This window comes from Poecilia formosa, unplaced genomic scaffold, assembly GCF_000485575.1.
Source record: "Poecilia formosa unplaced genomic scaffold, Poecilia_formosa-5.1.2 Scaffold269, whole genome shotgun sequence".
Lineage (NCBI taxonomy): Eukaryota > Metazoa > Chordata > Actinopteri > Cyprinodontiformes > Poeciliidae > Poecilia > Poecilia formosa.
Window position 1 is genome coordinate 366107 of NW_006800208.1, and position 13005 is coordinate 379111.

The 13005-nt window shown below is 39.7% G+C and overlaps 2 protein-coding genes across 5 annotated transcripts; one reads left to right on the forward strand and one right to left on the reverse strand.

Moving 5' to 3' along the window:
* The first annotated feature begins 852 nt into the window (after window positions 1-852).
* tmem150c (transmembrane protein 150C) lies at window positions 853-9649 on the forward strand. Of its 4 annotated transcripts, XM_016681095.1 has the most exons (10): window positions 853-1024; window positions 3028-3111; window positions 4122-4175; window positions 4268-4303; window positions 4392-4459; window positions 5062-5189; window positions 5262-5445; window positions 6947-7134; window positions 7171-7223; window positions 7362-9649. In XM_016681095.1, the coding sequence occupies exons 2-9, from the start codon at window positions 3038-3040 to the stop codon at window positions 7183-7185; spliced, it is 747 nt and encodes a 248-aa protein (XP_016536581.1). In that variant the 5' UTR covers window positions 853-1024; window positions 3028-3037; the 3' UTR covers window positions 7186-7223; window positions 7362-9649. The 4 variants fall into 4 exon arrangements, with proteins under 4 accessions (XP_016536581.1, XP_007570877.1, XP_007570872.1 ...); XM_007570815.2 differs by having other exon boundaries at window positions 6947-7132; window positions 7169-9649; XM_007570810.2 differs by having other exon boundaries at window positions 854-1024; window positions 6947-9649.
* On the reverse strand, window positions 8562-12780 carry enoph1 (enolase-phosphatase 1). Its single transcript, XM_007570816.2, has 6 exons — window positions 12403-12780; window positions 11857-11958; window positions 11521-11723; window positions 11247-11379; window positions 11022-11145; window positions 8562-10225 (listed from the first exon to the last, which is right to left on the reverse strand). Exons 1-6 carry the CDS (start codon window positions 12484-12486, stop codon window positions 10086-10088), a joined length of 786 nt encoding a protein of 261 aa, XP_007570878.1. The 5' UTR covers window positions 12487-12780; the 3' UTR covers window positions 8562-10085.
* Between the last annotated feature and the right edge of the window lie 225 nt (window positions 12781-13005).

Sequence of the window (13005 nt, forward strand, 5' to 3'; positions counted from 1 at the left end):
ATGTTTTGAAGTTGCCACCAGAATAATGAGTCTCGGCTAAAAATTAGGTTGATGGCAAAAGTAAGTAAATAAACCTTAAAACCACCAGTGGGATCATGTAAAAGGAAAAACCAAAAAAGGTTTTCCTATTAGCTAAAAATAAAAAAATAAAAATCATTTTATTAATGAAATATGAATAAACTTGTCTTTCAGGACTGATTCTTATTTTACATTATCTTTTGTGAGAAGCCTGTCTCGATAAAGAGGAGAAGCAAACTTATTAGTTTAATTTTTTTTTTAATTCTTAATGTTTAGTGAGATTATAGTTTAATAGAATTGCTTGTGTGATTTTTTTTAAAATTAAATTTATTTTACATCACAGTAAAAAAAAAAAAAACATGGTAACGATACAAAAAATAATCTTGAATCTATGTCTGCGCAGGAATATGAATAACTTAGTGAAGTCTGGAGTTCCAGTAATCAGCGATAGATTTGGAGCCATGGCCACTGTGTTCTGTCTGGTTTATTCAAAATTATGAAGAAGCACATGTAAAATCACTATTGAGTCTAATAAACTCTATAGTTATACTTTTTATGTAAAATGTATATGTTAGCATTTGATATACAGTCATTGGATTGTAATGGGAAAATCATTTATTGCTTCAATGTACGTCAAGAATAATAATAAAAAAAGTAAATTTATTTTAAATCATAAAAAAATCATGGTTTTACTCTATAACACCACAAGGCATCATGAGGCAAACATGGTTCAGTGTTTTCCGTCCTTCATTTTCACTTCAAGAGGCTCCTGCTATAGAAAACAAATGAGCCAATCAGAAACGATTTTGTGCCATCACTATTTTTTTTGTATAAAAACAACATATTTAGGCAGAAGGGTGTGGAGCCCGAGAGCAGCCTGGTTCTGTTTCCGTCCATTCAAACCGTCCGGTTTGAATGCAGCTGAAGCATCAGCAAATATCAGCAGGAGAGAGGTCATTTTAGAGGTCATTTCCTATTAAACTGAACCCACCGAACCCACGGACAGGTAAGGCCTCACACAGTAAAACACCAGCTTTCACCGTCCTGCTTTAGGACGGAGGAACGCGCCGTTTCGAGTCGGGACATGTTTGTGACGTTGTTATGTCTGACTTCCTCAATGTGTTATTTAGCGGTAGAATACATTTCTCTCGGTATTTTTCGACAATTTAAGTGTTAAAATATGGTCACAGCGAAACTGTCACTCCAGATATGAGGAGAACCTTCATTAGCTGCAAGGAAACGCACTTCCTTTCACCAAGTTTAATGGTTGAACAGCAGCAGCTCAGGTTCAAACATAATCAGCTTAATGTTATCCTGCTTTTATCTTCCCTAAAATTTATTTTAAGAATTCATTTCATTGCAAAAAAAAGGGGAAGATGTAACATTTCTAAGAAGAGATGCATTCAATTCAGCTCAATTTAAAAAAATACTTGAAGGGAAATTAAAGGAACTGAAGGATTTAATTCAACTCATTTCAAAACTGCCGTTGTTTAAAGTGAAATTAAAGGAAAGGATCTCTGGTAGCAGACAGAAAAAGAGAAGATGGACAGCATTCTCAGGCGAAGAACCCTTCCAGTCTCCTGCAGAGAAGAGCAACGTGTTCTTTCCGTCTGAGCAGTCAGTTCACTTACATCTGAACAGAATAAAAAGGCCTTGAGCCGAGGTGAAGAGGATCCAGAGAGCTGCTGTGTGTTTGAGGAAATCACCCCAAAGATCTCCAAAGACTGCAGCTCTAACTTGGAACTCTTCCAGCACCAGAACCCCGGAGCCGAGCTAAAGGCTCATCAGACCTGCAGGGACGCAGGCCTTCATCATCCATCATCATCAGGCCGGTACAGAGGTTCAAAGTCTCCTTCTAGTGTTCTCAGTTTCAGGAGTTAGGGAAAGGTGTGTTAGATTCAAGTTTGATTTCCTTTGATTGCTGCTGCTGGATTGAGCTGTTACTGAGCATTAGAAAAACGTGTAGCATGTTTGAGAAGTTGTGAACATTCAGCTAATGTGTCGGTCTGATGTTCTTCGATGTCACTGCAGTGGTCAGCTACCTAAAAGCCATTTTCTTGTGTTTCTTGTGGATTTTTATGTTATAAATGCACACAGACCACTGAAGTGGACATGAGTGCGTCATACAACACACTGCTACTACTGGGCATCCAGTGCAAGTGCAAGAAAATTTTTTGTTAAATCCAATATGGCAGACAGACGAAAAAGCAACACAGGAATATCCCGTTTTTACTGCAGAGGACTCTTGCAGGTAAAAATGAATAAATAAATAAAATCAAGTATCCCCTAAGGACTAATACTACTGATGTATTTTCCAAATAACAACTTTGTATTTGGAGAAAATTAGAACTGATCACCTATAAAAAAAGAAAGAAAAAATCCTGCCTTTTTATATGCTTTAAAAGAAAATCAAAAACACTTTGGAAAATAAATCTTGACATAAAGCATCATAATTCATGCATTAAAGGGTTAGAGAGGTTTTTACATGTTGCTTTTACCTGTAAAAACAGACCCTTGATGCTAAGGACGGTTTTTATTTGGTGTGTATGTCTATATTTGTACCATATATTTTTTTTATTTTTATCCTGCTTTAATTTGGGAAATTCCATTATAAATTAAAAAGTAGCACACTTTTTGTGTTTTGTTTTTAGTTTGTTTTTGCTTGATGTAATCCTTCTACCTCTAACTAACCGTGTGTCATTAAAAGTGCAAAATGAATAGAAAAAGAGCAAATTTACACCATAAGACAAAAACAAGACTGTGCAGCAATTTAAAAATGGCATTAAAGAAATGTACAGTTGAGAAAGATTATTTATAATTATATATATATATATATATATGAATGTGTATTTGTGCATGAAAATAAAACAGACAACTAGAAATGGAAAAACTGAAGATGATATAAACCCTTATTTGGTTATTTGCTTTCTGTGCTTTAAAGCTAACAAAGAGCTCATTGTCTTCCTGTGAAGTAATGCTGTGTGTGTGTTTTTGTGTGTGTGACATCAGATTGGAGAACATGTGGTGGTGCCGACCGCTGGTCCTCTTGCCTCCCATCCTCTCCACGTTTACTGCTGCTGGACTTTGGGTTGTGTAAGTTCAACCTCTTTCTGACTTTTATTCAGAAAAAAAATAAATAAAAAATTAAAGAGTTAATGCCTAAACATTAAATAGAGATTGGACAAAAAAACAACAACTCAAGAATCAACACGACTCATCAATAGTTTATTAATGTGCTTTTGAGTTGGACAATCAAAACTGTAAGCAGGATGTGTAAAAAAAAATCTGTACCTTTAATGAATTCATAAAACAGAAATATACAACAGTGAACTACCATTAATAAATGCACTCTTCATTTCCTTAATATCAATTTTATATTTATTAAGAAATGGGGAAACATTTTAAGTCCAACAGTGTTCATATTCCTAGATTTAATTTTAAAGAAATATTTTACTTTTACTGACATGCTTTGTGTGATCGGGGTAAAAATCAACGTCTTGATGTTATTCTGATGGAGAATCTGTGGACAGATTAGGGTGATGGCAAGGAGTGTTTCCATCCTCACAGAGCTCATCACCAAACATAGATCATCAAAAATACCAACATCCACACCAAAAACCTGTTTAACAATTAAAAGGAGGGTTTGATTATCATAATACCAAGAAAGAAAAATATTATGTTGATGACTGAAAACGCTACAAATCATTTCCAACATACCATTCTTCATTGTGAGTTTAATGGTGCCTTCACACCAAACGTGTTCGAAGCTTCAGGCGCGTCTGGTTTACATTCAAAGCCTATGTGGAGGCGTGTTGAGGGCCGGCGCCATTTGAGCCGTTTGGAGCGTTTTGACGCCTTGAACGCGTCCGACGCTCCACATAGACTTTGAACGTAAATGCTCCAAACGCGTTTGGTGTGAACGCAGCATTAGTTAAAATGCAGATCGGTTGTTTTTATTGACTTTGTTTTGTTTTGGTTTTTTTGCTGGTAAAAGCCGAGTAAAATGTAACGTTTTTTGAATGGTGGATTCTCCTCCTCTGCAGCGCATCCTGTTCTTAACACGCCTCTGTGCTTCTGTTCGTCCACCTTGTGCCCTCAAACAGGTACTTCATAGCTCGCCACAACGGGAAAGTGCTGCCTCTGACCTCAGCATACAGGTACCACTTACCCTCTCTGAGGGACAACCAACATTTACTCAGCGCAGCCCTGGAACAAGATCTTCTTTTGTTTTTGTTTTTTTTCTTTCTAGAAAGAAAAATGGATCTGAATATCCTCCCTACATAAGGTACTCACTGCACTTGTCCTACATTCTCCTTTTAACAGTGAAGCCGGAGCTGCTTGGTGTTATTTTATCATACTTTGTGTTTTATCAGCTTCACAGGGAATTTCCCCCCAGCCAGCTGCTACTTCAGTGAGATCTTGAACCTGACAGCGTTCGCAGGTAAAGAAACGCCGTTCACATTACAAAGTCCAGGCCGATGGCGTCAGGCGTCACCAGGCAAAGTCTGAAGGCAATTGGTTGCACTCAGAGAACAAAAGAGGCTGAATGCTTTTGCACACTGCATCCATCTATCCATTTTTTTTACACCCTTGTCCCTGGTGGGGTCAGGAGGGGTGCTGGTGCCTATTTCGGGCATTCACCCTGAACGGTTTCCAGTCTGTCGCAGGCAACACAGAGACAGACAGGACAAACAACCATGTGCGCACATACACACACACACACACACACACACACACCTAGGGAGAATTTAGAGAGACCAATTAATCTGACAGTCATGTTTTTGGACTGTGGGAGGAAGCCGCACTTTTCAGTTTTTTATTTGCAAAACAAAATGTGTAGCATCATGTATCATTTTCTTTCTGCTTCCTGATTGTACAAGACTTTGTGTCACTCTTTCACATTAAATCCCAATTAAATATATTAATGTTTTTGGTTGTTGTTTGGCAAAATATGTAAAAGTTTGAATACTTTGAAAATCCTAGTTGTTCTATTTCGAATGAATTTTCTGATCATGATTGGCTTTTACCAATCCTCTGTTTCAGCGTTTGTCGTGGGCATCCTCAGGTACTTTCAGGTGAAGACCAAACTAGACAAGCGGTGGCTGAACATTTTCAGTCTGGTGTGTTTCTCCGTCGCCTGTTTTGGGATGACGATTGTGGGAAACTTCCAGGTAACCGCTGATCATTAAGAAATGAACTTCAAATCCGGACTGTGACAGACTGACTCGCGTCTGTTTTTGTAGCTCCTTGAGATGTGGGTGATTCATAACGGGGGCACGTTGCTGGCGTTTGGACTGGGCAACTTGTACTGCTGGCTTCAGTCTTACATCACCTGGAAAGTTAACCTGAACAACCAGGGGAAGGTCTTTGCTATCTGCCGTGTGGTGCTGTCTGCAGCCATAACCTTCTGCATTATTCTACAGCGTGGTATCCTTTCACTCTGACAACAGGAAGTACCAGGTAAAGGAAAACTTTCGACCCAGTCTCAGGTCTTCTTCAACCTCTAGCAGGTTTTCTTCAAGGATTGTCTTGTGTTCAGTTACATCCATCTTCCTGTCACCTATGTCTCTGCTGAGGAAAAGTGTGGTTCTGCTACCACCATCTTTCGCTGTAGGAATGGTGTGTTCAGTGTTTAGTTTCTTTTCCTTTACACGTAGTGTTTTAGAAGCAAATTCCAAAAGGTTCATTATAGATCTAATCTGTCCAGAGTACCTTCTTCCATATTTGCCTTCTTGCCTATAGACACGTTGCACCGTGACATCACAAAGATCCTGCCCCCCAGCTCACTGCTGGAGGGCAAAATCCTGCTAGCCGACGATGACAACCATTGGTTTTAGCTATCAAGTTGTCAACATAATGCGCTAAATCCTAAATGTATGTGTGACACATGACAGAAAAAGGGACGCAGTGCTTTGCTACTAATTGTCAACATTAAAACTAGAGAACAAGTTGTTCTCTAGTTGACGGTACTTTTAAAACAGAGTACCGACTCTGTTTTAAAAATTGGACTTTTAAAGCAGCAAAGGAAAGGAAGTATATCAGTTATGTTAGCTTGACTTTGACAACCTTACCATGAAGGTATGGTGCAAAGCTTTGTGTGTTTCGGTTCAGTTACAAAATAAAAAAAAAGGCGACCTACACACCAAATCTGGTGTAGTAGGTGTTTAAATTAGCTAATCAAACAGCACTGTGCTAATCTACTGCTGTGGCAGATTAGCTAACGCTATGGTAGCTAATGGCAACAAATCTGCATGTAGTGCAGGCAACACAAAGAGTAAGAAAAAAAGAGGTGGTTTTGAGTTATTCTTCAACATTTTTTGAGTTATTTTCCCTTTGTTTGGTGGACTACTCTAAATAATAATACCTACATCTCCAGGTTTTATTATTTTAATGGAGTTGTTCTACCGTGACAGTGCAGCTATGGGGGCAAGTAAAATAAGTCTTTTTGCCCTCCAGCATTGTGTTGCCAGATGTAAACCATAACATGCAACGTGTCTATAGTGAGAAAAAAATTACACTTCTTAGCTCCAATTTGTTGACCTGAGACAGAGAATGGTTTATTTGGAGGACATTAATTAGCCTGTTGATTATTAGCAAAAATGTTCTAGGATTCTTTTTTGTTTACCAGTGTTGGGCGTCGCTAACTAAAAAGTTAGTCAGGCTAACTCAGAAGCACTTAAACTAAACAGTAGTTTTCACAACAGCCAAGTAAATTTAGAAAAATTCATGTAGGAGAACCTAAGTGGGGTAAATGTTTTCCAAATTATTAAAAGGACTAAAGCACTAAACCAAAAATTAGCTCCGCTATTAGCGCATTAGCAGAAGTGTCGTGCCCACCACTGTTTGCCTTTGGTCTTAATGTTATATTTATGAGATTTAATGTTCAGTTATTGCCTTCCCGTCTTCATCCTTGACTCTCCCGATGCAGTCCTGGTTGTTATCCCCCACATGCACACGGTTCGCTGCCAGTGGGCCGTGGTCATGCTCTTCCTCATATACATCAGCACTTTTGCCATCGACTTTCGTCACTGCCGCTTTGAGGTGGTGTGCAGAGACACGGTGGAGCGTAAAGATTGGCGTGAAGATCCTGATGGCTATCCCGATGGCAAAGAGCAGGAGCCAGAGCAGGAGCCAGAGCAGGAGCCAGAGTAGGAGCCAGAGCTATAGGAGTGCCACAAGGTCTTGTGTTTGAACACCTGCAGATGGTGAACATATCTCACTATTCAAGTTGGTTGCAATGTCATGTTACAATGTTATGCTTTGTTTTAATGTTTCACACACACACATGATATATTGAGATGTTTTAATAAGATACTTGATACAGCTTCATGTCTACATCGAAGAAAGTTTGGTTATTTTTTCTAACTGGTGCTGATCACCGCTAAGCTGGATGTGACACCACAATCCTGCACTGATGGAAGGCAGACAGGCTGGCTTGTATAAATCAGATTGAATCAATGCAACAGCTGAATCGCAGTGTGGGAAAATAAATTTAAGTCAGGAACTGAGCCTGGATTTTATTAAATGTATCACAGAATAGAGAACATTTGGTGGTTTGGTATCATTGAAACTGGAGACATGGGGTTAAAGAACAATGTGTGAGCTCTAAAATTTTTTATTGGATTATAATGTGTGAAACTGTGGACAAGTAGACAGAGGAAAAGTAGAACTCATTAGGCAATGAGGTTCTGGACTGAATCCTTTGAAAATGTTGACCTCCTTGTTATAGGAAGTCAACATGTGACTGGATTAGCTTTGGTAAAAATATCACACCACCAAACTGGAAGGGATGCCAAACAAAAGGATTATTTTCAATTTTTAAAGCTGGAAAGTGTTCTGTTAATAAGTTGAGATTTTCATGACAGAAAAAATTTGTACTTTTATTTTCGATTAAAAGAATGTATGTTACTACTACAGTGTTGTACTTTATTTCTATTCTCTTTTGTTCTGCATTTGTCATATTGGTGAAAGGTTCATTCAATTCAGCAGGGAAATATTTCAGATGTTTATTTCAATCATTCTGGCTTACAGCTACGAAAAACTAAAAATCTGTTTTACTAATTCTGAGTGTTAAATACATAAGACGAATAAAAAAATAAGTAACCGACACCTTCCACGTTGAGGAGAAAACCACAAAAAGTTATTAAAGCTGGATGTTCCATTGATGTATCCAAGCATATTAGATAGGGTAGAAAGTTGAGTGGAAGGAAAAAGTGTCCGAGTGAAATAAGATGGAATCTTTTATTCTTTATTGTACATCTGTGTCTCTGTTTAAACCTGGTTCATACAAAATTTTATGTATCCCCTACTTATAACAATGACACTGAGTAGCTGTTAGCTAAAAGCTCATTCCGCTAACAGCTAATTAGTTGCTCTTAGCAACTTCGCCGAAACTGTCGACGAAGATGCCGACAGTTTCCTGCTAGTAAAAGTTTAGATATTCAATCATAACATACCCAGAGTCTTGTCAAATAAACAAAATAAATGGTTTTCATAGTTTCATTTTAAAACTGTTCAAACTAAAGAGACGCAGGCGTCTTGTGTGAGAGAAAAGGTGTTTATTTCTGGATTAGTACCGACTCCGTTTACACATTTGATCGTCACTCCAGCATCGTTTCGCTCCTCCCTTACAGACGACACACATGGCACACGTTAAGACAGACACTGTCCGCCTGAGGCGGGGTTAAGACTTTCACTCCGCCGCGGCGGAGCGCTTCTACACTCTAAAACACGACTACAGGTCCCGACTGAAGCGCGTCTCGTAGTCGCACAGGCAGACGACGATTTACAAAATGGGAACGGTTACATCACGCTCGTACACAAACAGCTGGAAAGTGGCAGTCAGACACACGGTTCAAACGTCAAGTAGTAACCTCACAGTTTCTGCGATTGTACAGCACCTATCCACAGTCTCACCGTCCCATTCGGGTTGCCATGACACCGACCTCCCGCTTCAGGTCGTTACATCACTCTGTACAAATGAAGGCGGCATTCCTGCCGTGATTTCAGGGATACAAAACGCCAAGCAAACAGTATTCAGCTTTTCCACATTTTGTCAAACTTCTATGTATTGTATGGAATAGACCAACAAAAAAAGGTGCAAATAATAGTAAAGTGGAATTATTTTGCAGCACCTTTTACATAAATTTGAGGTTTTTTTTAAAGCTTTATTTTCAATTTTTTACATGGTCTTGTAAAAAATGTTAACGTTGCACATAACCTTCCCTTTCCTCCGATTTTCTCATCAAGTTGTAATCTTTCCTTTCTCAGAAAAAACCGACTTCTGTAGAGAAACGAAAAAGGAATGACTGACGAGCAACAAGTTTAATATGACAGAATTGCAAGGGTTAACTCATCTTAGCTTAAGGTGGAGAGTTGCAGCGGTCGGTCAGAAAAAGATGAAACTTAAAATGAAGCAATTGGTTCGATTTGCAGACAAGTTGCAACGATTGGTGAAAATTGCAAGAACAACGACGGAGTTTGCATTCATAGTATCTCCCTGTAGAGACGGAGAAATCCAGACGTTCTGTGAAAGTGTCACAGGTTCGTTAGAGAACAAACAGGATGTTTAAAGATGTTAGAGATGTTTAAAGGACTGTTGGGCCTTCACTTTAAAAAAAAAAAAAAAAAATGTAAAGAGCAACAATGCAAACCATTCTGAAAACATCTCCACGGAGGTGGCAGCATCATGTTCACCTGACTGAGCCCAAGAGCCACAGCAAAAATTTGGTCAATAAAAATGTTTTTAATCATGTACCTCATTTTCATCACAACTATGCATGACTTTTTGTTGGTCTATATATATATATATATATATAGATAGATAGATATATATATATATATATATAAGCTGAAGTTTGTAGTTGTGGCAAATGACAAAATGTGGAAACGTCTGAGGAAGAGGAATACTTATTCAAGGCTACATAATTAGCCATACAGTGAACAAAAAATAATAATAAAAAGTCCCAGTTCCTGCCAACAGTCAAAATCAAGAACACCAGAGTAGATTAAAAAAAAAAAAAAAAAGAAGGTCAGGGGTGGTAGAGGAGAAGCGGACTGCGTCAGCGTTAAGCTCGCCCCGTCAGCTGAAGTTGACTAAAGGAGGTAATGAGGTTGTAGTGGGCGCTCTCCTCGTCCGTCAGCTCCATGTTTCCGGGCCGGACCACCAGCAGGACGTTCAGCCCGGCTTCCTCCGCCGCTTTGGCCTCTGCAACCACAAAACCACGGGTGAGGACGGTTTGACACGAGGTTTCGCCGCGAGGCCAGTTCGCTCTCCTGCCTGAATACGACGACAGCTGACCGAACGTTTACGACACAGTCAAGAGTTTTTCAACGTGAACTTGGACGGATCCCACTGTAGATCTAAACATAACAACACCTGAAGCCTCTTAATCTGACTCCTAGTCTGGTATCGGTACGAGAGCAGCGTAGTCACATAGTGAAGAGAAATTATTAGAAATATTTGGTTTTCACCTTGACAAAAATTACTACAATCCAAAGAGACACTTTTGTCATGTCAGTCCAGATAAATAAAACAACATACCTCACTATGAAAAAATAAAAAAATAAAAAATTTTGGTAAATACCTTCTACAGGAAATCTGCTGTAATTTTTATATAGCAACTATTTTATTAATCTTTTTAGGTTTTAATGTAAATAAAACCTTTTTTAAAAAATGACGGCTACATTTTCTTTTATTAAATGTTGACATTTGCTAAAAGTTTCCAGAATAATAAGAAAAATTGTTGTAAATAAATTGATTGGTACTTTTAGTGTCATTTTGTTAATGAAATTAAATAGAATCACTCCATGAAAAACTGGAAATTAGCTCAAATCTGAATTTGCAGTTATATAAATTATTTTTTTTTTTTTAAACTTCAATTGTTTCTTAATCGTTTTTAGTCAACGTTTCTCAGAGCCGTTGTGACTCTGGAGCAGCAGAGCAGACACAGGAAGCCAGTGTAACCGGCTCCTCCGGTCCAACGCGGTGAAGCGTGACTCACCTCTGCTGACGTCGGTGAGGAAGGTGATTTCTTCCGGCTGACAGCCGATCCGCTCGGCGATCCTCTCGTAGCTCTTTGAGTCCACTTTGGCTCCTATCGTGGTGTCGAAGTGGCCGTCAAAGAGCTGAAATCACACACACACACAGGATCGGAACGGTTGGGACAACATGTCGGTCCGAACTTCGTGGAAGCAAAACCCCCGTTAAATCTAGATGAGCGGCTCACGTCTAAAACGTCTCCTTCCACAGAGTATCCGAACAGGAGCTTCTGTGCCTCCACGCTGCCAGAGGAGTAGATGTAAACCTTCAGGCCGCGCTCCCGCCACGTTTTGACGGACGGCACCACGTCGGGGTAGATCCTGTTCACAAACGGACACACACACACACACACACACACACGACATCGTCAAGAGATGTAGTTATTTTTTAAAAAAAATAAAAGAAATAAAAAAGTTCATTTTTAAATCTTGGGAAGAGAGCGAACACATCGGCGTACTTACTCGCCTTTGATTCTCCCGGATGTGTAGGCTGCCCTCCACATGTGGCCCTGCAGCTGCTTGAGCGCCGTGGACTTCCTGTCCGCCGCCATCTGCCACATCACGTTCTCCACCACCTCCCTGATGGCCTTCTCCTCGTCCGTGTGGACGGTCTGGTCCACGGTGTGGACGGGACATGCCCGGTTCTGCCTCATGTCCTCTTCGATCTGAAAAGACACGCCGGGCTTTTAGAGGGTCAAGTTAGATCGAAGCACAGGAGAGCCATCAGCACTTCCTGCTCTGTTCAGCCGCTGAGTGTTTTCCAGATCTCCAGTGGTTCTCAGTGTAATAACAACACACCTGCTTTTTGAGCAGGTGGACATCTTGTTTGCACTCATCTTCCTCCCAGTGTGTGGACAGATGATCCTCAAGGTGGTCTCTGATATAAGGAAACAGTATGTCCTGAAAAAAATAATAAAATCACCAATACAGAAAGTTAATTGTTTGCATTTCTTTTAGAAAAATTAAGACCTATAATGGATCTAATATTATGGTACAAAGACAATTGGCAATTTCCATGGCAACTGACGTGACTGGGTAAAATAACAAAAAAAGGAAAACAATCTAAAAGGGGCTTGGTTGATGACGTCGACCTTCACCACAAGAGGAAAGCGTTATTTACGTCACTTGTCGTAGAACGTGAAGCTAGCATCAGGGATCTGTATGATTTCTGAGCAAACAATAAAAGCAGGAAAGCTAAACACGAAATATAAAGACATTTGTTGGTTATTTTGACCGAAAAACAATGTTTTACTATGATATAGCCGATACCAGAAAGCTGTAAGCACAACAACTCAATCTTCTTTGAACAAGACTGTAGATTTAAACAAACAAAACTCAACTCGCCTTAACAAACGTGATTGGAGTAGTGGTTCCCTCGATGTCCAGTAAAAGTGCAGTGGTGCAGGCAGGAATTGAAACCGAGGCCATTTTTGACCCGAGCGTTAACCGCTGGCAGTGGGTTAGCTGATGTTAGCTAAGCTAGCAGCAGCAGTACTATGTTACAGCCCAGCAGCGCCCCTCTCTTCCCGCTTCTCCGGGCCGGACAGGTGGGACACGGTAGAGTTTAGCAACAAAACACCGCCAGTGGTTTACCTCTAACTGATTGAATACGCCATTGCCCCGCAGTTAGCTACCGCACAAAGCTGTGACCAGCTCACATGTTCTGCTCTTGTCACTTCAGCATCCAATCCAGCAGGTGGCGATATTATGCCCTTTGACGTCAAAGTAGACGCCATATTGTGAGTGGTATTTTGTAAACTATCTATCTGTCTGTCTGTCTGTCTGTCTGTCTAGTGAAATATAATATAGATTAAATACACAGGGTTATGTTTTCAAGTATTTATTCCTGTTAATAATCATGATTTCCCGCTTACAGCTGACGGAAAGCGACATTTAGCTATGCTATTTTTATTTTTAGAAAAATAATAAAACGTTACTACCACCCTT